Raw genomic sequence first — 22814 nt, forward strand, 5'->3', positions numbered from 1 at the left:
TTTGAACACTTGCGATACCTTCTGTTCTTTGGTAATTCTGCAGACACCCAAGTCGCATGGGTGAAAGTCGATATAGCCAACCATCTATCAAACTCTCTCTGTTCTCGTCGCTTCCATTCCAGAACCGGCCGCTAGGTAGGAAAGCAAGACCGCTCCACAACAAGTCGCTGCATCTGCCGCCACCACCTCACGCCGCGCTTTCCAAACTAGGCCAGCTTTTGATGAAACTCGGCACCAAGCAGGCACCACGTTGGCCAAGCTTCAGTCAGCTCCTTCTGCCGCATCGCAGCTTTGAGTCCCACCTCATCTTCCTTGATTCTGACTGCATCTTACCTTGATCCTTCACGTACACGGTATATCATCAATCCGCGAAATGCCATGCCTGGCGTCCTCTTCCTTCGTCTACCAGCCCGCTGAGGTGACGCCTCATCAACCCGCCTACTATCAACGCCCAAAGCTCTGCTACTCTCTAGCTTGCTCCGTAGATTACCTTGCCTGCTAACAACCTACTTTTCGCGGACACGCCCCCAGTACGTGCTCGTCCCGTGTGCCTGGTGCCCCCCAACCCCATCCAATCCTTTTCTCACTTCAACCCCAAAATCCGATCCAAGACCGCCTTATCCCAACAACCGCTGCGACTTATACCCAACCAAGGAACCGCGGCAGCGAAACCAAGCCTAAGAAAGGGGGCAGCTGGGCAGGCAGAAACAAGAAACGAGACAAAAGCAAAGCTGCCGCTAGCTCAACGTCTTCGTCGCAAGTCCTCCCGATTCGGCCATCAGACTCTTTGGTGTTGCCTCAAAGGCATCCCCTTTTTCTTGGGTGTTGATGCGGACGGCTACCTGCCTTCGTCATTCCCGACCCTACCCTCCATCGCTTTTTTTTCGAGGGTTCCATCGCCGACATCATCGCTTTCTCGACCCCTTCCGTTTCGTATTGCCCAGTCCCGGTCTCCAATCATCTGGGTACGGACACCTTGTTTGTCAAGCGCTAAAAAGAATCCAGTGGGGATCGTCGGCACTGCAACGGCAGGCGACGAGAAATCCCAAGCTCGGATCCCCTGGTTACCAACTCTTGCTGCTTGGCTCCGTTGCGTTGCTGGTTGCACCCATGGAGGGGGGTCATCCAGGGGGAGAGGGTGTGGGGGGGGGGGGGGGGGGGGGGGTTCAGGTACGAAGAGGAAGAGAGAAAAAAAAGAAGAGAAGAGAGCTACGCGCTAAGACAGGTACAGCCTCAATGGCCATCGCAAGAACGGGCCCAGAAAGGGGCGACCTGTCGTGCACTCCGTATAAAATGGCCAAAAATAACCACCCGCACTGAGGAGAGAACCCTGCTAGGTCGGGCTCTCCTGCAAATCACCATCTGGCATCTTCCAATGCCACCACCCATCTCGCCGCTCCATCTTAACGACCCAGATCTTCTCGAAGCGTGCGGCAAATCCACCCGGCCGAGGCACGTACGCAATTGTGACCCGTCCGAGGGCTGGCAGCGTCGAGCGCGCGTGTTCATAGCCGCTCGTCGCGCTACCCAGTTTTGCAGCCTAGGTGGTATGTAAAGCTTTCTGATGTCAGATTCCAAAGTGGATACCATGTTCCACGGTCCCTGACTTCGGAAGGATGTGATGGGGAGCTACAGGTCACATGGTTATGGTCCCGTAGCACCACAACGACTTCAGCATTTTCGAGTGCGAAAAATCCATCCAGACCTGAGCCGTCAGAAGAGTCTGCGATGCTGCCATGAACCATGGTAGACGCCCGCAGTGGACATCCCGCTTGCAGTCGCCCGGTCGTCCGCTCATCCCCAGTCTCACGGGGCGCTACTCGCTTCGAAAGCATGTGGCTGACCTTTTGTCGCCATTCGTTGCCGTGCGAAATCGCCCATGACATGATGTGGTCTCAGCTAGAGCCCCGCTGTCCGCATGCAGCAAAGCCCGACAGCCTCCTTTGCACGGCAGGTCGGACTTGTCGAATTACAGATGCAGGACCAGACCTGCGATCCTCCTAGGCTTACAATGTGCGACCCCGTCCCTTAGCCGGCTGTCCCGTCAGACAGGATCGCAAGCATGTGCTTCCGTCTGTTCTTCTGCATTCTGGTGTAAGCTGCTATTGTAAGAAACAGAGATATCATGTAAGATTCTCTCTCTGGCGAGCTGGCAATTGAGCAGGCAAGTTCGAAAAAGGCACCTAAACCCACCCCCTCAGCTACCTGTGGCTCAAGGTGCACCGCACACGCCCCTGTTCCGTTTCCCCAGCCCTACGCTTACACCGGGTCTATTGGATGTTCGGGAGGCCTGTGTCGCCGCCGCCGACAACGTCGTCGTCGTCGTCGTCCAATACGGCTTGCTCGCCGCGCCTCGAGGTGGACTACGCGGAGGAGAAAGCGAGAACTTCCAAATTAGTCTTTTTGTTTTGTTTCGTTGTCGAGGGTCTACGCTGTGCCTCTTGTCAGTACTGCGGCACGTGGCGCCGGGTGAGCTCCCGTACCAAGCCTCCCCCTAGTCCAGTCGAGGCTGTGCATCATCAATAGCTTCAAGAACGGAGCTTCGCACCTTCCGCTACCCCGGTACGGTCGCTTCGCCCTAAAATACACGGACAGGGGAAACATACGGAAGGGCGCAAAGGTGAGAAGTCCCCTGATCTGGCATTCGCCGCAGGGTATATGCCCCAGAAGCACATCGTGCTGCCGGAGAACCCCTGAACAGATTAACGTCGTCAGGGCACGCGCAGAGAGGCACATCATGTCGAGGCACGGGAAACTCGACCATCGCGAAAGACGGGCGTGTCTGGTTTACGCAAGCGTGCAATGCCGATGCTTGGGACCCTCATAGCTGCCTCTATTCCACGCCGTGCGTCTCTATGATCCCCCCTTTGCAAACAACCCCAAACCTTGGACTCGGGTATTGTACATTGTTTAACACATTAAAAGAAAAAAAAGACCCCAAAGGCGGCCAAGGCCCGATGATGCTTCGTCCCGGCCGTCCTTGCAAATGTCTGTTTTCTTTTGGTTCTGCCCCCCTCGCGTGCGTTCTCTCCCTCCTTCTCCCCTGTGATCCGCCTTGACGAGACGCTCCGCCACCTTACAACTTCTGGTACTCGAGCTTGCCCTCGAGCTTCTTCGACTCGGCGACCTTGCGCACCGCCTTGTTGAAGTCGTCCTGGTTGATCGCATCTCGGTAGTCCTTGATGGCGAACAGGCCGCTGTGTTTCCGTGTTAGCCGCTGCTGTTCTGTAGACTAGGCAGGCGGGGGGTCACGGGACGACTTACGCTTCTGTGACGACGTTTCTCAAATCCGCACCGTTGAGTCCGTCGCTCATCTTCACCACGCTCTCAAAGTCGATCTCGCCCTCCGTCACCACGCCGGAGGCGTGAATCTTGAGAATCTCCAGGCGGCCGACCTCGTTCGGCAGGGCGATCTCGATCTTACGGTCGAGGCGTCCGGCACGGAGCAGGGCGGGGTCGAGGGTATCGGGCCGGTTCGTCGCCATGATGATCTTGGTCTTGCCGAGGTAGTCGAAACCGTCGAGCTGGTTGAGCAGCTCCATCAGCGTTCTCTGGATCTCGCGATCCGCACTAGTTCCCTCTGAGAATCTGCGACCGCCGATGGCGTCGATTTCGTCCATGAAGATGATGCAGGGCTCGTGCTCTTTGGCGTAGCCGAACATCTCGCGGATCAGGCGGGCAGACTCTCCGATGTACTTGTCGACGATTGCTGACGAGACCACTGTGTTCGCCGCTGTTAGCATGCCGCGTCCCAGGTCTTGTTTTGTTCTGCGTCGCACTCACCCTTCAGGAAGTTGGTCTCGAGACTGCTCGCCACAGCACGGGCGAGCAGCGTCTTGCCCGTGCCGGGGGTCCGTACAGCAGGACACCCTTGGGCGGCTTGATGCCCACGCGCAGGAAGAGCTCGGGGTTCTTGAGCGGCAGCTCGATGACCTCGCGCAGCTCGCGGATCTGGTCGTTGAGGCCACCAATGCCGGCGAAGCTGACCTGGCCGGGGTCCTCCAGCGACATGTTGTAGACGAGGGGGTCGACTTCTCGGGGAAGCATGCGCATGATAGTGAGTGTCGTCATATCGAGAGCCACCCGCGTGCCCTGCTTGAGCTTGACCTTGTCGACCTTTGATCTGCATCCGACGACATATCTGGGACCGGACGACGCCTTCACGATAACTGTTCAGAGGGTAAGAGCGGTGGTCAGCCGGGTTTGTTCTTGCTTTGTTAGGGGGTTGGCTTGTGTGGGCGGCGACGATTGTGGCGGGGCGGGTGATGCGAGTAGACCCAAGGTCGGAAGACGGCCGGGAATGCTTTCCACTTACATCTTTCGTCATCGAGCTGCTTCAGGACCTCGCCGATAATCTGTCCGACGCTCTGCAGCGCCTTGATGTTGTCTTCGGTTCTGTCAAACTCCCTCTGCAGGTCCTTGATCTCGAGCCGGAGGGACTTGAGCTTGGCCTCCCACTCCCGGGATTCGAGCAGCTTGTTCCGGTAGGAGTCGAGAGCCTTCTGGCGTTCGTCGTCGGAAGACATCCCTGGTTATGTGACTGAGAAAAGGTAAAGAAAAGAAATAGGCAGACCGTCGAGCTTCTTGTCGAGGTAACGGACAGACTGGCTGCGGCGCGAAAGTGTCGGGTTCGGGGTTTGGGAGGGTTAGTTGATCGGTCGGTCGGTGGTGGATAGCTTGTTGTGTAATCGGATCGTTGTTTTCGGAGGTTGAGGTGTCGACGTACCTCCCACTGCAGCCTTCTGCCTCCCACAAAGCACGGCTCAGCTCCGACTAGCGCCTCACCCCTGCTGCCACCGAAGCTCTGCCGGCCAGGCCACAATTGGCTGCCACCTCGGCATCGGAAAATAGTTGTCCCGGGATAACCCCTGTCGCTTCAGCAAGCATTCATCCATCTGCCTGTCTTTGCAAAGGAAGCAAAGAATCGTATTAGACGCATCATGGATCAAAGAACAAGCCTCGTAATGCTCAAGACCTATTTGAATGAGTTATCTCTAAGGGAAGGCACTTCCGTAGTGTCACATGTCAACGGTGGGAATGGGCTGATCTATCGTGTGCCAATATCAATTGGGAGGAACAACCTCCAAGTATGTACTATGAATGGTAACAAATGACTGTCCAACGCCTGAATGCCCTGTCTTGTATTTTTGATAACAACGGGCCAACGTCTCATACTCAGATCTACTCTGCCTTGGGAACTAGGTATTGATGCGATAAGATGCGTAAGGGTGTATATGCGTATGCGCATTGCGCAGATTGCAGTCCTCCCAGGGGTAAAAAATGCAACAAAAGAGATTCCAAGATCCACGATAAAAACTCCAGAAAAAAGACGGGTATTGAGGGGGTGCATTAATCGTAACGACGACGGCCGCAGGTGGTGACTCGCAACTCAACCCAGGAGTTCGGATGTGATCTCCTCGCGGACCTTGCGGCTCCAAGCCATGACGGCCTTCTCGAAGTTGACCCAGACTTCGGGAGAGTTGTTGTAGACGATGCCGAGAGCGTCCACCTTCAGGAAGACCTCCCAGCGCAGCTCTGCTGCCTTGGCCCAGTAGCGGATGTTGTCGGCGCATCGGTACGGCTTGTCCGTGTCGGTGTGGAACGTGGTGATCAAGCCGAACCGCCGTTTCGACCTCTTGACCGCCGCGTTGTGCAGCTCGACGAGCCGGATGCCGTTTTGCAGACTCTCAAGGAAGGGCGTAGGCAACTCGGTCGCGTCGGCCGCGGGAGTGTACTCGGACAGAGGACCGGCCCCGGGATCGAGCGACGTCATGAAGGCCAGTTCCCTTTCGACTTCCTTGCCGGTCCAATCGCCCGAAAGCCAGGTCCAGGTGCTGCGCTGCGCCTTCTCGACCTCCACCAACTCCTCCTCCTTTTTGAGCATGTCGAACAGCCCCTGGATCCAAGAGTCCAGAACGCGAAGCTCCTCGTCCTTCATCCCGCCGGCCCAATTGCGGGTCGCCATCTGCTTCAGGGTTTCCATGACGGATAACAGCTCTGCGCGAATCTCTTTTTCAGACTTGATGGCGTCCAACCGCTCCGGGACCTCGTGAGCCGTGTAATAGTTCCTAGCCGCACGAATCGCCAGCGTCATGACATCAAGAATGTGCATGCCCTGGACCTCGTGCCAGCCCTGGCCCTGGCCCTTCTTGGGCGTGGCCTGAGCATCCTGCTTCCTTGGGGGTATTTCCGGCAGAGGCTCCTTGTTGGCCTTGGCATGCCTCGTTGCCGCGGCCGCCTTCTCAAGAGACCCTGTCAGGTCCGCCTTCAGCTCCTGTATCGTCGGCGGCTTAGGGACCGGCTTGTCCCTATAGATGTAGGTGCTGGCGGTGGGTGGCAAAACATCCGGGTCAGGCTCGTCGAAATCGTCGGAATAGTAATCATGGTCCTCGGTGGGCGATTCCACAATCGGCCCGGTGTCAAAGGGGTGAGAACCAAGTTCCGGGCTGTTTCCCTCCGAACCAACGATCCTTGGCGACGAAGAGCTCGAGCTGCTGACCGACGACAGATCCAGTCCTCCCTTGGCCTTGTTCTTCCTTGCCAGCTGGGCGCCCTTGCCGTCAAGAAGGCCGGTGCGTGCAAAGTAGTACTGCAGATGGGCGATGCTTCCCAGGCTCAGGACGCTCTCTCTGTGCCGGGCGCTCGCAGCGAAGTCGGTTCCTTGCGGCCGGACGAATCCACGGCGCCGGCTGGAAGAGCGGCCGACGCCGGCCTCCTTGTTGCTGCATGTTGACTGCCGAGAGGATGCGAAACTCACATCGGAGCGACGGCTGTAGGCTCCGGAGGACTGCCTGGAGTTTGTGCTGCTTTGGACGCTTCCGAGGGAGTCCCGAGAAGCGCCGTCGGTGGCGGACCCGTGGGAGACAGAGGAGGCCGTTGACACGCAGCGGGATAGCTCGGGGCAAGCGCCGATAGCTGGAGTCGGGGAGGCCTCGGGCGAGGGCGAGTCACGTCGGAAAGAAGGCGGTTCCTCATTTGCCGTGGCCATGATTCCGGGTTGGTAAAAAGTCGAGTGTTCGGTTCGGCTCAAGAAGCGGGGGGCAGTAGAGGATTTGACCCCTGGGGTTTTAAACAGAGCCGTCAGAGGGTACTGTAGCGATCGGATGGGAATATGCTGTTGTCTCGTCTCAGCTGAGCGTCGATAGGCGGGCTCAAGCTACGGGCGCTAGGCAACGTGAGGGGAACGAAGACAACCAATGTCGCAATTAGGTATGTACAGAGCGAAAAGGATTGCGTATCAGGCCGTCCGGTGAGACTGGGTGCACAGCAGCGTCCAGAAGTCGACTGGCAAGGAGGTTGTGACGAAGAAACGCGTGCTGGTGGTTCGAGGGAAGGTAGAGCAAGTGGCTTCGTAAAAGGTGAAGGCCCAAGGAACGAAAGTCAGGCAGGTCAGGTTGGACGAAGCGGAACAGAGAAAGTTTACTTCTGGACTAACACCCCGGCCGGTAAACACCCCAGGTCAAAGGCCCGGCTCGGTAACGGTAAGGCGAAAGGAAGGGCCGTGGCCGTGGGCTCAGGAGGAGAAGGGAAAGGGTTGTGTGCCTGTCCCTGGAGCTGTGACACGACGCGACCTTTGAGCGTCAGGGGTTTGTGTTGGGTGTGGCCACAGCAGCAGGTGAGAGTGCAAGTGGCAGCAGTGCGGTACGGTACGGTGCGGGTGTGTTTGGTCGCTGGTCTGGATGCTCGTCCCAGTTGCGTCAGCGGAACTCCCTGACTTCCCGTGGGAGGACCGAGGGCGAATCTCCCTCTTTGATGACAGAAAAGTCTCCAGCGGGCAAATTGGGGGTCCAATAGAGTGGCGCGCGCGGGTGGCCAAGGGGAGGGGACCGTTTAAATTGAACGTCGCGTCGTCTCCAAATGTGGGGTGCTCCAGTTGCAAAGGAAAGGACAGGGGAAAGTGGGAATGGACCGGGACTTGTTCTGCCCTATCCCACTGGTTGGTCTGGTGTCTTATTGCTCTTCCACTGTCCGGGCGCCTTGGTGTAATTATGAAGAGAAGCGATGGGGGGGGGACAGAGACGGATATACCACACTCTGGATTCAATCTCCTCGTTCGGTGTAGGATCTCAACCCAACGGTTGTCAAAGAAAGCCTCTGTGTCTTTTAGAGGGCAACAAAAAGATAGAATAGAACCTGAAATTCTGCACTTGGGGCGTGTAATGTGGGGGGATGTTAGGCAGTGCAGCTGAGCGATTGAATCAACCTTGATAATTGGCATATCACAAGCCTCGACAAGAGGGGACCGTCGTCTTTTTATTCACTTGCACGATGCACCAGGAAACCAAGTCAATGACATGGGGAGTCTCAACTAGGTGTGTCTGCAGGGAACTTGTTCATGTCAACTCAGCAACGATATACAGATACAGGTAGCGAGGTAGGCAGCAAGCTGCAGCAAGACATGTATCGATAAGCAACCCAAGACTTCTGATGCCGCAAAAGCTGTGTCACATGGGCCCAAGGCAGCTCTAGTAGAGATTGTTCCTCCTTGTATCCCGCCTGCCGCTCCTTGTCGTCCAGTCGAATTCCCCGTGGCAATTGCATTCTCAACATCAGGCGTTCACATTGTGATTCAATATCCAGCGACTCGCCCGGCCAACAAAGCGCACAAGTGGATAATCTCATTCCGCCAAAACTGCCCTCCGTGTTTCCCGACATCGAGATTAGCCGGACACCCCCTCGCTCGCTCGCACGTAAATCCTCAGGCAATCCCATGCTGATATTCCCTCTCTCTATCCGGGCTGGCAACGCGCCAGTGGTTGATCGGCGAACAAGCATCTCTCAGGCTCCAGCAAATCGCGAGAACGACACCTCAAGCTGGGGAATCGAATCGAATCGAAACATCGCTCTTGCGCAACCTCGGCCACATGGCACCAAGGGCATTTTCTTCCCCCTTTCCTTCGTTCCCTCCCTCGTCGCCCTATCCGCACCTACTACCAGCGGCCCGGCCTTTCCCGTGTCCTCTCCAGACCGTGGCCCCCTGTCTGACCCTGTCGCGCATAGACTATCTTTACAATCTCCGTCCGCTGGCCGAATGATCTTCGGCGTCGATCTAGCGCAACATTCTCATTGACGTATTGTCAGAGGAGGGAATCATACTCGTATGTCTGAACTGTGCAATTGGGCCGTAACAGCAGCCTACAGTGTGTTGCACTTGCCATTGACACCTGGGTGAAATATGAACGTGCCGGTTTCTGTTAGTACCAACAGGAAGCACCACCCTGAAGTACCAAAGAAGCGTGTTAGAATAACAAAATCAGTATCCATACAATAGGAGAAATCTGTAAGTCCATCCTGTTCGACTTTTATTTGGCAAAATGTATGTATTATGGTTGAGGGTCGATGAAGGAATCTTGTAAGATATCAGAGGGCGGCGCACTTTTCTTCCACCCGATAGATTGGTCAATGTTGATCCAGGTGCCTCATAGTACCTATATGGATGGGTAAGGGTTTGACACTAGCCACCGAGCAATCATAGCCAGAGCTGGTGGAACTCTGCAAGTGAGAACCCGTGTTGAAACCCAATTAGGTAAACCGGGGAAAAGAAAGGAGCATGTCGCCAGTCTCTGGACGGTGGCTTGTTGTCTTGCTTGCCCGAGGCCCTCGATTCCAGTTCGGCCCAAGATAGTTCTCTCCCGTTTGGAGCACGCCAGTATTCCATTTTCTCGTTCCTCGCATCTCGTTCGCCCGACTCCCATTCTAACCCTAGAGATTCCGGTAATGCAAGTGATATGCAAGCAATGGTGCCAACCCAACTCCATGTCGGTAATGGAAATAACGTCTCCACTCACTACTCCTAACACCGATCGGCGCTGCTGCACTACTCAGCTGCCTAATATCCGTCTCGAGCCCGGGACTACATGGTGCTAGACCCGGAGATATTCATCCTACCTAATATGGTAACTAGTGTGAAATGTGCCTGGCCCTTGCATAAGTCAGACGGCTTGACGGCTTAACATGCAGAGTGATATGCAGCAGTAGCCTGCGGCTCCATTCGATAGCACCGTTATCAAAGCATATAAACCACACGAAAGTGTGCAGAGTAAGCCTCTTCCGATGCTGGTTCATTGCGTCACGGCCAACCAGAAACAAATGCTACGTACGCTGCTTTCAAACAAGTCAGCATGCATGTGCAAGAAACACAAGGCGACCTTTGCTGGTAATACTTTGAAACGCACGAGAAACATTGTCCAGCCAACCCGCATTTAATGCAACGCCGCCATCATCACCCTGGACAAAGAAGTCAAGAACACATGTCCAGCCAGCTCTCTGGAACTGTGCGCAGAGAAGGGAGGGGCCCATGACCCACGGCCCACGGCTCACGGGCCCCGATCCGCCGACCCAAAGCGCAGGGTCCCCCCCTGGCTCATCCAATCTTCCAAGAGCCTCCGAAATGCCAGGGCTCCCGGCTAGCTGGAGCATGACCAGTCCAGAACTGGGAACACCGTCGGTCGTTGCGCCTAGGTTGGCTGAGAGAGGAGGCCTTCGACTGCCGCAAATGGTGATGCCGCTGCAACGTCGTAACTTGCGGAAATAACTTATGGCAAAGGCTCGCTCATTAGACCTGTCTGTGGCAACGTGGTGGCCCACTAGAAGAACCCTCGGGGCCCCGGGTGCCAGGGGCAATGAACTCTTGGTTCGTGACCAACGAGGGGGGAAAGGTCATCACCGGTCTGGCGGCTAATCGTTCCTCCGTTGTCACCATGTTCTTCGGTGGGCGAACGTGCGGGACGTGAAGCAAAGGGTTGGTGCGTCAGCCGTTGAATAGGGCACTACTTACTGCCCTCGTGGATGGCAGCCATCGATTCCATCCAAGCCACAGTCCTGGCGTAGGGTGACAGACGGCTACATCATGGGCTCCATTTGTAGTGAAGGTCATTTTTGACGTTGTGACTTACCGGTGAATGACAAAGCGAGAATGGCCAAACACTGAGGGAGATGGCGACCAACGGCCAGGGAGGCATGGATATGAGGATATCTCCCGCGACAACCCCCGTTGGCTCTAGAAAAGTTAGGTACGAACCGAGTTGTGAGCGAGTCGTCTCCCTTGCAGCAAATGATCAAACAGGAAGCATACGTGCAGAGAGGGTTCAACGGGCGTTTCATTGCCCAAGGCCATGGAGAGAGTTCCAATGACCACTGGGACGGGAAGTCGCCTGGTTCCATTAAGGTTGAGGGAGATGTTTGTGCTCACCCCTTGTAGGTTACCGTACGGCGATATTTGGGCATGACTGGCTGCCGCGGCGTATGCGGAGGGGGATATTCTGAGGTAAATGGAAAGTGAAGAAGACATGGGGCGTTTGCTTGACTTGCCCCCCCTCCCCCCCCCCCCCCTGTTGCACTCAATCTGTGCCAGGTTGAGTTCCTCGTGTCGACAGAGGCGAGCAGTCGACGTAGGCATAGCCGGAGGGGACGAGGAGCCGAGTAGAGCTCCAGAGTGCAAGGCGCCTTGCGTTGGAGCTAGCTCGAGGTAGCATCCGTAACTTCGTGCAAAATCAATAGAACCACCGCGGGATGCCGTGGGGTGGAGGAGAGAAGAAAGGAGGACCAGGTATTGTGTCCTGTGTTTTGTCTTGTTGCGTCGTAGCCCATCCCTTCCCTCCCATCCCATCCCGACTCGTTCCCCCCAAAATCGGTTCGATTGGACTTTTTGCCTGCATTTCGGATGCCGCTCGTTTTCTTTTCTCTCTCGCTCTCACACGCTGTCGTTGTCGCGCACATTCTTTCCTTATTCTGGCCAGTGCTTTCTTTCTCTTGTTCGCGTTGACTAACAGCTATACGGTTTTTTTTGACTTTCGTCGTCATTCCCTCTCGTCCCGTTTTACAGCATTCTTTGCTGCTCCGATCCTTCTATCTCTTCTTCCCTTCCCTCCTTCTTTCTTGTCTTTCCAAGTTGTTGCAACATCCGGATACCTTAGGGAAGCGATACTTCCGCTCATCGCTTCAACGAACGCTCTCTACCACTCGTTTTCTTTCCTACGTCTTTCTTCTAAAACGCTTGCGCTCGAGCAAGGACCAACCCAGCAGGATCGCACGCGGCCGGATCCAGGCAATGGACGCCGATTAAGGTACAGGCCGAACTGATAATCTGCCGGCTGCGAATCGATCCGCCGCCACGTTCTCTCTTGCCTCCTGGTTTCCGAACTCCAAGGCACTTCCTACGTTGCGAAACCCGTTACCTCATCACTTTTCTAACACCCACCTTGCCGATCCTAGGCTAGACCAGACGGTCACTTGTTCACACCTTGCCTGACGGGTACTGCTACCTACTTCTCTGCATCCCAACCCAACCCAACCGCGTAATCGCCCAAAGAACCACGCCAGCAACGAACGGCATCCTGCTGCAGCGCACATACATCCACGTCTGCTCCTCCAATAGCGACTGCATTCCCGTCCACCGGCTCCCCCCAGACTCCCCTTGTCGCCGAACCCCACCGACACTAAGGCACTGACAACAGTGCGCTTGACAAGTTCGCTCAGGCATCCAGCATTCTCAGCATTCCAGCACCGCTCATCGGTCCTTCTCATTCGACGGTCTGCGGGAGACCCGACTGAACCCGGCGAGGATCAGTCAACGACCCAGTTATTACTCAAGCTCAGGACCACCGGACCCAGCCTACCCACGAGCCAACTCAGTCGTTGACACCCGCCTCCGACCGGACACGTACGGTACAGTCTCGCAGCATAGCGAGCGGCACGACGTATCTGTCTCCCCGGAGGCACGCGAGGCCGGCTGAAGACGCCAAGGCCAGAACGGAACGGGGTTGGAGTCTTGACTGAAGGTTCGTTCACGAAACAATACCAACAAATGTCGGCCGAGGTAGCGTCAGCTGCAGAGCCAGAGGCCACTTGCAGTGACGCTGCGACCGCCGACGCTGCTACCGTCTCAACCAGGGTCTTGTGTTCCAGCCACCAACTACAGCGCCCACAGCATGCACAGGACTCAGTACAGGCCCAGAATACCGCTGCTCCAGCACACCTAGACCTGGGCTTCTCTGACGTCTCCAACCCGCAACTTTTCCAGTTAAACCCGCCCTCCCACGTTGTAAACAACAACAACACCGTCGACACCACCCAAAACAAACTGCCGACCGACTACAAACCGCCCGCAGCCGCAGCCCACGACCACCCGACAACTTCGCAATCCGCAAGCACTACACCGTTCGGCTCGCCCAAAACAACCAAAACAAAACAAACTCGCAAACCCTCGCCCAACCTCGCCGCGCGATTGAAAGCGCTTGGCTTCACCTCTCACAAGAAATCAGCAAACCACGATCTTACGCAGCAAGACCACATTGGGCGTTTGCCTGAAGATCAGATCCGCCAAATCGACGAGAATCACAAGGCGAGTTCCCTCGGGTCCAGGATCCATCGTCGCGGTCGCCCGTGGAAGGGCATCACATCATCCGACGATCCGAGACCAACAACCGCATCCTCGACTGCCTCGAGAGAAGAGCCCTACACTGGGGTATCGTCGTCCTCACTAGACGTTGCCCAGGGCGCGTCTCTCGTCTTACCCGAGATCACAACAACCGAACCTTTGGACATGGAGACACATAAATACCGCCTGCCCGACCACACTAATGGAAACGGCACCAAGGTCCAACTCGAAACTCGACGCGAACATCTTGAACGCAGCGCCGCTCAGTCCCCCTCTGAACAACCACCACCTCCGCCTCCGAAAGACACGCCGCCCATTCCTGCAACCGAGTTCACCCCCGACCTTGCGTCATACTTCAACCCCGGCCATCAGCGACCTGGTTCCATTTACACGCTTTCACGCGCGTCCTTCGCTAACCAGCTTGCTCAACTCACGTCACTTCAACTTCCTGATGCCGAGTCCTTGTCCAGCAAGGTGTCTGCCATCCCAACTGCACAAGTCGCATCAAAAGCTCTCATCAACGCCGCCGAACAAATCAGGAGCTGGATTTACAAGGCATCGGAGGTCATCAGTGGCCTGGACAGCGACGATGACGTCGAGTGGGCCGCCGCGGGTGGCCGAGAGGGACTGGAGGAAGTCGAAAATGCCATCCATCGTTTTGAGAAGTTGATCAAAGTATACGTGGGTGCCATCGAGGAGCTACAAGGCCGCGAAGACATTGGTAACGTGTCGCCCGAAGACCTTCATCGCGCCGTGTCCCAAATGGAGTCCATTATCGAAGAGTGGGCCAATATCAAAGCGGCGCTGAACACCGTCAAAGGACAGGTCGAAATTGCGATGGAGTGGGAAGAGTTATGGAACAATGTTCTTGGTGATATCCAGAGCGAGATGGACGAGCTGAGCCGTCTGGTTTTCGAGATGGAGGAACGCCGCCACAAGTCTTTGATGGCTGCTGCTGGCGGCGATGGCGTCGACATCGGAGACCTCGAGAACATTGTTGACGACACTCCTCCGCCCATGACCAGGACACAGGCGCAAAACCGCTTCAGCCTTACTGGCCTGCCGCTAAGCCCCGGATCAACCTCGCCAGGAACGCCCACCCTGTCGCAAGACGACTCAAGTCTGTTAGCCCTGTTCGCCCGAATGCAGCCATTGCGCGCATCACTGGACTTCCTGCCCATGAGACTCGCCGTCTTCGCCGCTCGAGCGGAGAAGTCTTTCCCTACCGCCTGCGAAGAGTTGGATATGCGACGAACCGGTCTTGACGGGAGCTACAAAAAGCTGGAAAAGGATGCCGAATCTCTCCGCAAGGAATTGGGTGAAGACCGTTGGGTTATTGTCTTCCGCGGCGCTGGAAGACAGGCTCAGAAGATGATCGAGTCGGTCGAGAGATCGATGCTCAAGCTTAGGGAGGCTGTCGACGCCGGCATGCATCTGAGCAACCCGCCCACGATGATAAAGAAAATCGAGAGCTATGACGCCAAGAAGACGCATTACGGTCCAGCCATCGAGCGCGTTCTTGCCATCATTGACAAGGGTGTTAAGGACCGGTTGACAGTCAACGGCGAGATCCTGCGCCTGCATGCTGAAATGCAGTCCAAGTGGGACTCACTCAAGGACGAAATGAAAGAGATGGACGTGGTTGTGGACGAGGTGCAGGCGGATACCCGCGGCCAGCAGTTGAGAGACTCCATCTCCAGCATGTTGTCGAATGATCGCTCAACAATAGGCAGCGGCCGCGATACGCCAGGGAGCTCTCCGCCCTCCTCCGTCATCATGTCGAGCCTCGGGTTTGAGCCCACGACTCCTGCCAATAAGTTTGCCAAGAACCGCTCGATGAGCACCAACAGCCATCTGCCACAGCCATCTGGTAGGAGGCAGTCATCGTTGCCGACGCCGTCTTCACAGCTGTCGCGCAGGCCCTTGAACTCTCGACTGTCAAACATGCCGTCCAGGCTCGGCACACCGTCCGCAGGCAACATCCCCAGACCTCAGTCAACTCAACCCAACCGTCCCAGATGGAACAGCTCGACCAACACCTCGGACGTTGGCATTGGTCACAACTTCAAACCTCTGACCCTCACATGTCCCAGCCCCTATGCCAAGAAGACGTCCCCCGTTGTACGGCCACCGTCCTCGTTGACCCCCGGGACATGCTCACCCGGCGGCTCGAGGGCGCCGAACCTCCGTACTCCCTTACTCGGGAGTCATCCGCATCACCCATGCCCGAGGACACGCCCACTAAGCGAGCCCCCTCGAAACTCTCCTTCCGTGAGCGCTTGGCGTCGCCTGGGCCGTATTCCCAGCAGACCCTCTCCAAACCACGCTTGTCCTCGTCCGTCTCTACCTCGGGCCTCGAGTCCCAATCGAGCCGCCGTGCATCTCTGCAACCACCCAAGCTACACTCTTTTGCCGAAAGAACTGTACCTAGCCGCCCTGCGAGCTCCCTGGCATCCACTCGACGAAACAGTCTTTTGCCGCAGCCCAAGGCCAGCAGCGTGATGAGTGGCAGGGAAACCCCCCTGGGGGGCACAACTTCGCGAAACACCACGCGCAAAACTCTTCCCGAGCTGTCGAAGAGCACAGCGAACAACAATAACAACAACAACAAGCCCCGGTGGAGGGGTTAGGAATCTCTCTTATCCAGGCAAAGGAGGGCATTCAGTTCTCCATTGGCAGCGATACCTCAGTATGAAGCAGTCGCAGTTCCGAAAGGCAAACCCCGCTGGCGGACTTGAGGAGCACAATCGACAATCGTTCCGGACGAGCGAGGCAAGCTCAGTGCGACCTCGACACACGACACAAAAGTAAACTTGTACATATTCGAATACCCTCTTTGATGGATTCACGGCAGTGCCACTGAACGATTCTATTTCAAATGCTTTATTGCGAGGCGTCGGGTTAGGATCCGTCGACGGGCGTTCTTTTATTCTAGGCAGGTCAGTGCCTGCCTGACGGTCTTTTAGTATTATACCAGGAAAGGAGGGATGGAGTCTGGTTTCGAGCGTTATCTGGCACAGCAACTTCGTGGGGCCAGTGTGAACCGTCACAATAGGCAGGACGGAGAAGGAACTCGGAATAGTGGACGCAAAGGCTATACCCCTCAAGAAAGCAGAGAAAACTCGGAAATGTTATTGGTATTGCGACGAATGTGCTGGGCCTCCCAATCGGACCCGATACCCCCTCGATACGACACCGGGCTTCTTCTTCATGGACATAGGCGGGAGAATGGTGACCGTTGCGGGGAGGATGGAAGCGGTTAGTTAGCTATGCGAAGAGACGCAAATTGATAATCGTATTTTCGAGACCGTCCTTCTTTGGTCCTCCTCCCTCCTTCCACCGTCTATCCGCGAAGTGCATGGTAGATTCGACGCCTGCCGCCCCATTTGGTCGCCACTGGTCACATGGGATACAATGTGCAAACATGAACGAGGACGTGCACAAGATATTTGGGAGGTGTACCCCCACCAAGGGAGAGACGCTTTGGTCATTGTCAACGTTTTTTCAATAATAATAAAAAAGTGCCCAAGTGTGCCTATATTGCGCCGAAGAGATGATGATGCCTAATGACCCGACTAACGCCTGCTCGTGCGAAACCAAGGAACCGTCATGCGTAATCGTCCGCTTCTTCGCCGCCGCCGCCGCCGTCATGAAGATGCACAACGGACAAGAAACCACCGTGTCTCTCGCTTGGATCCCCCCTCACCATCTCCTTTTCCCAACCGCTTCATAAAAAGCCGTGCCTTGCAATAGAACAGGCTCCTGCGTGCCTCGAGTGCTAGGCTAGTGTTGTTTGAATCGTGTCTGTCATGTCTCTTCGGTCCCATTTGCTCCCCTTTCTCATTGCCTCAGTGCGGCATCAGCCCGATGCCGCCACCTCCCCTTCCGCCTCTCTTTCCACCTTTGGTGAGGTAGCTCGTCACAGATCCGTTCTTCGAGCCTGAAGCGGTTGCCCCACCGCTGCTCCTCCTGCTTGCTCCGCCGGCGGCCTTTCTTTTGGTAACGCCGCCCCCTTGCTTTTTGTAGCCTCCCCATGTGCTAGAACCTTTGCGAGAGCCTGACCTCCGGCCGCCTCGGCCACCCGCACCGCGCCCCCGTGCTGAGCTCGACGATGGGGCTCGGGATGAAGGGGCCGTGTCTAGTTCCCTCATTCGCTCGTTCCACTCTTGGACGGCAGGTACGAGGGGAGGCGGTCCGCTACTAAAATACTTTGAGGATTCCTCTCCCTCTTCCTCGTCCTCCATGGCTTCGTCCTCGTCTTCGTCAGAGCTGATCAAGTCGACCACGTCCTGCTCGCCCGCGTCCATGTCTTCATCTTCGTCGGCAATGCTGATCATAGCCTTGTAGTTACTCTGAAAGCGCTTGATCAGAGGAATGAACTTGTTGCCGAACTTGTCCACTCTCTCCGCCTCAATCCCCGGGATCTGGCGCATCTGAGGCAGAGTCGTTGTCCATCGAATGGCCATTTCCTGGAAACTCTTCTCAGAAAAAAGAGGTTTCCGCAGACCCTGCGCGTTGCGCAACGACTCTTCCAGATGCTTAGCCTCCTCGACAAAGTTGTGCACGACGTCTTGATGCAGTTCATCAAGGCTGCCCAAACGTCCATCCCCTTCAATACGAGGGCCGAGACCCCTGGAGGTATCTCCTCGCTTTCGGGTCTTGGGCAGTGGCTCGAAGCCATCGTCAGAATCATTGTCGGACATGACGAAGCCGTCCTTGATATACCCGTTTGCATGCATGGACAGATTCTGTTCTTCCATGGCTTGTAACAACATCTCGTCTTCCTCGTCGGAATCAACAATGGTCGCTAGGGATTTGCCCTTCTTCCTCTTGTCCTGAGTTCTCCGAACTTGGGCAGGCGAAGATACGTTCGTCGAAGGTGGCAGGCGTCTCAACGATTCTTCGTCAAGATCCTGCCCATCATCCTTCTTGCTCTTCTTAGCCCGCTTTTTGGGCTTTGGTACCGACGATTCCCTATTCCTATCGGAAACCTGAACCGACAACAGCAACTTGCGGCGCCCGTTGAGGAACAAGTGAGCGTTGCGACCAACCTGAGAGTAAATTAGTTGGATAAGCAATGTTTGTTGGACTGGACTAGTATAATGACTTACAATGAGGTATTGGATCGCAATGCCGGCCCTCTTGTTCACCACATTCTCTTCTTCAAGAGCTTCTTCCGCTGTGAGCCTGTCCAGGATACGCTCGATCTCATGTTTCTTCATCCCCTTGGCGATGCCGTGGGGATCATCAGGATGGGGGTTAATCGTCCTTTGGTACTTCTTTCCCATCAGAATATCACTGCACTGATTGATAGTCAGGCGCTCGTGAATTTCAATGGTCTGAATCGCCGCGTTGGCGAGTTCAGAGAAGTCTTGCTGTTCAAAAACAGCTCCTGCTCGGCAGTTGTCGCACGTCTTCTCGCAGTCATCGGGGTTAAAGACCTCTCCGAAGTAACGAAGAATCTCTACACGGCGACAGTTCTCCCGGTTGTCACAGAAGGCAGTAACCCTGTTAAGCATGATTCTCTGTCGTTCTTTCTGCGCCTCGCTGCCCTCGCCATCGGCTATCATTTTCTTCAGGGTGGCGACATCTTGATATCCAAAGAACAAAATGCAATCGGAAGGGTTGCCGTCTCTTCCAGCGCGTCCTGTTTCTTGGTAGTAGCCTTCCAAGCTCTTGGGTACCGAGTGGTGGATAACAAACCGAACGTCAGGCTTGTCGATGCCCATACCAAAAGCGATCGTTGCTACAACGACATGGATCTTGTCCGCTTGCCATTCGCGCTGTACTCTGATTCTGTCTTCAGGTGTCATTTGCGCATGATAGTGACTTGCTTTGACGCCGTATTGGGAACGTAGCTTTTCAGCCACCTGCTCCGAGGTCTTCCTGGAGAGAGTGTAGATGATTCCACACTGACCACTATACTTGGATGTGATCAGATCGGCGATCTTCTGAATTAGTTCCTTTTCTTTCCTGCGAACCTCGTACGTCAGATTTGGCCGATTGAAGCTCTGGGAGAAGACTTGGCAACTGTCCATGCCCAGGTTGTGCTTGATGTCAACGATGACATTTTGAGTCGCAGTTGCAGTGAGGGCAATGATGGGTACCGTAGGGAACTGATGACGAAGTTTACCCAGAGCCTTGTAGTCTGGGCGGAAATCGTGGCCCCATTGACTGACACAATGAGCCTCGTCAATGACAATGCGTGCGAGCCTCTTGTTGGAATAGAGATTCGTCAGGGCCCTCATAAAATTTTGGCTGTTGTTCAACATTTCTGGCGTAACATACAGGAGCTGTATGTAAAGTTCCGGGCTCCTTTCTTTGAACGAAGAAAAGATTTGGTTCCGCTTCTGGGCATTTGTCTCGCCATTGAGAGAGACCGCTTGGATGTTGAGAGCTGACATATGATCCACCTGGTCTTGCATAAGACTGAGCAGAGGAGACACAACGATCGTGATTCCCCTCGTCTTCCCGCTGCTGATGATAGCCGGAAGTTGGTAGCATAGGGATTTTCCTCCACCTGTCGGCATCAACACGAATGCATCCTTGCCCGCGAGCGTGGCGTTGATTGCCTCAAGCTGGTTTGAGCGAAAGCCTCTCATCCTGAACCTGTCTTTCAGCGCCTTCCGTACGTCTGCGGACCACGGGTGTTTCATCAGCTCGGGAGGGATTGACAGCTTCGTTTTAGGCGGTTCCCTCTTCTTGAGGGATTCGACACCTTTTGAGAGCTGAGTGGTGTTGCCAGAGGTTGCAGTAAGCACACTCCTGCCTCTGGTGGTCTCAGCGGATGAAGACTGGCGAAGCTCGAAGTCTTGAGCGAGTGCGAGCATGTCCGCATCTGCATCATCGCCATAGTCGCTCGACATGTCCTGAGCACGAGGACGTGTTTTCTTCAGGGGACTTCTGCGGTTCGGTGTCGGTCTGGATACAGGTGGCAAAGGAGGATGAAAAGTACCAAAATCATCTTCAATATCGTCGAAAAAGTTGTCGTCAAATTCGTCCCGCCTAGGTGGTTTGGCATTCGAAGCAAGAGGCTTTGCACTCCTGGGCGCCTGGGATCTACCTCGTGGAAACGGCGGCGGCGAGCAGTCTCTGGGGTCGGTCAGTCTGGACGACCCAGGAAACTGTGTCTGATGGATGACTTGGTTATCCATTTCCATGGCTGTCTGCACATCTCTCGATGCCCTCGAGAGACCCTTGTGACCAGGCTGTGTACTCATGACGATGGACTTTGACCTGCGGTACTCTTCGATGAAAGACTCGCCATCTATACCAATGCCTGGAAGAAGTCGGCTAATGGATTGCTCCAAATCTTTAGCTTTGTCTGCGATATCGTCTAAACGGTTCTCGTCGACTTCAGTATCGCGGCCTTCGTCGTAGGCGTCGGCAATTTGCAGTGCGAGAGACTCCCTCTCATCCACAAGTTTCGCGTGAGACTTGAGAAGTTCGGAAACTTCATTCAGACCAGCTTGTTGCTTTAGCAGCAACTCCTTCGCGCTCTTGAGTTGAGCACGATCTTCTTTGGAACCCTCCCGTAGAACCCTTGAATATTCTTTGGAGTTCTGCTCGAGTTGTTCCTGAATCATTTTTTCCTTTACCGTCATTGAGTCCGAGTTGCTCAGGATAAACTTGAGAATAGCTGGCTTTTGTCCCTGGGACGAGCCACTTTGCTGGGATAGTGGCTTGTCCAAGTCTCGTCGATGCAAGGAGTGTACATGATTCGTGTCGACCGGCGTAAGACGATTTACAATCTGCAATACCGATGGATCGGGCCGGGAAGGGGTATCGGGTGCTACAAGTCCGTCAGACAACTCGGCACCATCCAAAGGAATTGATGCCGGTCTCGATCTCGGGTTCGTCGCTGGCAGAAGAGTGCCATTATGTCGGCTCGGCGTAGCAAGAAGCTCCTCATCGATATCCTCATCATCAAATTCGTCATCCGAATCTTGAATAACCCGAGGTCTGCTACGTTGCTTGTTCGTGCTCGCTTGGAGATTCAGTGGCTTGATTCTGCTTCTCGATTCGGGGCTTGACGATATCCGCAGCGCTTTGCTTGGAGTCCTTCCAAGGGCCTGTTGGGTTCCAAGTGCCATTGGTATCCGGCGCGGTGTCCCGTTCCCATTCCCTTCGTCGGTCATCTTGTAGGTACGCTGCGTCCGGCTGATTGTCTGCGTGATAGTTCGTTCTTCGACGACGCCGCCGTCGGTGGTGGTCGCCCGACGAATACTTGATGGGATCGTCTTCGGGCCATTAACTGAGCGGCTATCCTTTGGCGCTGGTGTTCCCAGTGTCTTGTAGATGTCCGGGAATTCATCCGGGTCCGAGTCGAAATCTCCTGCCTTGCTCATCTCTGTGCTTTTTCTCTTATGGCCACGTTTGGTCAACGGTTCTGGTCTTGAAGCAAGTTCCTTGTTCCATATTGTAGCCACCTCGTCGAATGCAATCGAGTCAGATGACAAGATCGTATCGTTGCCTGTCAAATCAAGGATTTCGTCGTCATCGTCGTCGAGAAAATCCGGTGTACCCACAGGTGGAGGCTTTTGTCTTCCATCTTGTGACGACGACGGAGGGTTTCTGTCGGTGCGCTCATGTTGTGCATCTGCATTGAGTCAGTACATGTACACACGAGATCATAACCTGTACCCACCTTCTTGCCGCAGCTTGGCAGTGTAAGCTTGCTGAAATCGTCCACCACTCGTCGTTGAAGACGGTGTCAGCAACTGTTGCTGTTTTACCGCCAGCGAGGGCCTCCTAGGCCTTGTGGACGAGGTCAGCCTCGCCATGGAGGCAGAGTTTCCCGCTGTTGCCACCCTGGTATCCCGTGGCTGTTCCACAGTGTCGAAGGCATGAAGTGCAGCTCCAGCATGCGGGAGACCAGGGATCGATTGAAAAGCCGAATGGCTCAGGACCTCTTGTTGAGAGCTTGAGCTACCGAAGCGGCTTTGCGACTGCGACGACTCGGTGCCAGAGGGGTCGCGAGCTGGTGGAAAGAAGAGATCGGTTGGTTTGGATATCGCAACGTTGCTCAGCAGCCAGGAGATTTGATCCCCTAGATTGTTTCGAGTCATTTATCCGACTGCAGGAGATGTACCTCGGGGATTCTAGGCGTCATCGGGGACGGTTCGGGCGCGTTTGAAGCTCTTCGGTCGGTCGTTGCAAGGTCGGTCGTGAGTGTTTATACCATCTGCGCGATAGTGAAGACGACCGCGTTTGGCCCCCCCACCCACTTTAGCTAGCGTGTCGGCGCGTCTATCCTCGGCTTAGTCATTCGTTTGATCTCGTATCCACGTGATCTGGCGTTCAAACGGCAAAGCTTCGGGGGGCTCTTATCATATCTAACGACACGTTTGGAAGAGCCAATCGAATGCACCCATTGCTCTATCTTCTAAGTTTGGTAGGACGATAAGGCTTCTAAGCCTCCAATTCGTTCCACTCG

At 55.2% G+C, this 22814-nt stretch overlaps 4 protein-coding genes across 4 annotated transcripts; 1 reads left to right on the top strand and 3 right to left on the bottom strand.

The window, feature by feature from the left end:
- Window positions 1-3076: 3076 nt before the first annotated feature.
- Window positions 3077-4526, bottom strand: ColSpa_02393 (putative 26S proteasome subunit rpt4; the record flags this gene model as incomplete). Its single annotated transcript, XM_049268605.1, has 5 exons — window positions 3077-3197; window positions 3265-3733; window positions 3784-3806; window positions 3860-4169; window positions 4316-4526. 5 exons carry the CDS (start codon window positions 4524-4526, stop codon window positions 3077-3079), a joined length of 1134 nt encoding a protein of 377 aa, XP_049124562.1.
- Window positions 4527-5389: 863 nt separating this feature from the next.
- On the bottom strand, window positions 5390-6988 carry ColSpa_02394 (uncharacterized protein; the record flags this gene model as incomplete). Its single annotated transcript, XM_049268606.1, has 2 exons — window positions 5390-6733; window positions 6758-6988. 2 exons carry the CDS (start codon window positions 6986-6988, stop codon window positions 5390-5392), a joined length of 1575 nt encoding a protein of 524 aa, XP_049124563.1.
- A 5817-nt stretch (window positions 6989-12805) lies between these two features.
- On the top strand, window positions 12806-16008 carry ColSpa_02395 (uncharacterized protein; the record flags this gene model as incomplete). The annotated part of the gene is given in 2 exon segments (XM_049268607.1): window positions 12806-15248; window positions 15260-16008. The coding sequence occupies 2 exon segments, from the start codon at window positions 12806-12808 to the stop codon at window positions 16006-16008; spliced, it is 3192 nt and encodes a 1063-aa protein (XP_049124564.1).
- A 1218-nt stretch (window positions 16009-17226) lies between these two features.
- On the bottom strand, window positions 17227-22161 carry ColSpa_02396 (ATP-dependent helicase SGS1; the record flags this gene model as incomplete). The annotated part of the gene is made up of 4 exons (XM_049268608.1): window positions 17227-18429; window positions 18490-19408; window positions 19667-21977; window positions 22026-22161. The coding sequence occupies 4 exons, from the start codon at window positions 22159-22161 to the stop codon at window positions 17227-17229; spliced, it is 4569 nt and encodes a 1522-aa protein (XP_049124565.1).
- Between the last annotated feature and the right edge of the window lie 653 nt (window positions 22162-22814).

Source organism: Colletotrichum spaethianum (genome assembly GCF_022836535.1).
Source record: "Colletotrichum spaethianum MAFF 239500 DNA, contig04, whole genome shotgun sequence".
Taxonomy (NCBI): Eukaryota; Fungi; Ascomycota; class Sordariomycetes; order Glomerellales; family Glomerellaceae; genus Colletotrichum; species Colletotrichum spaethianum.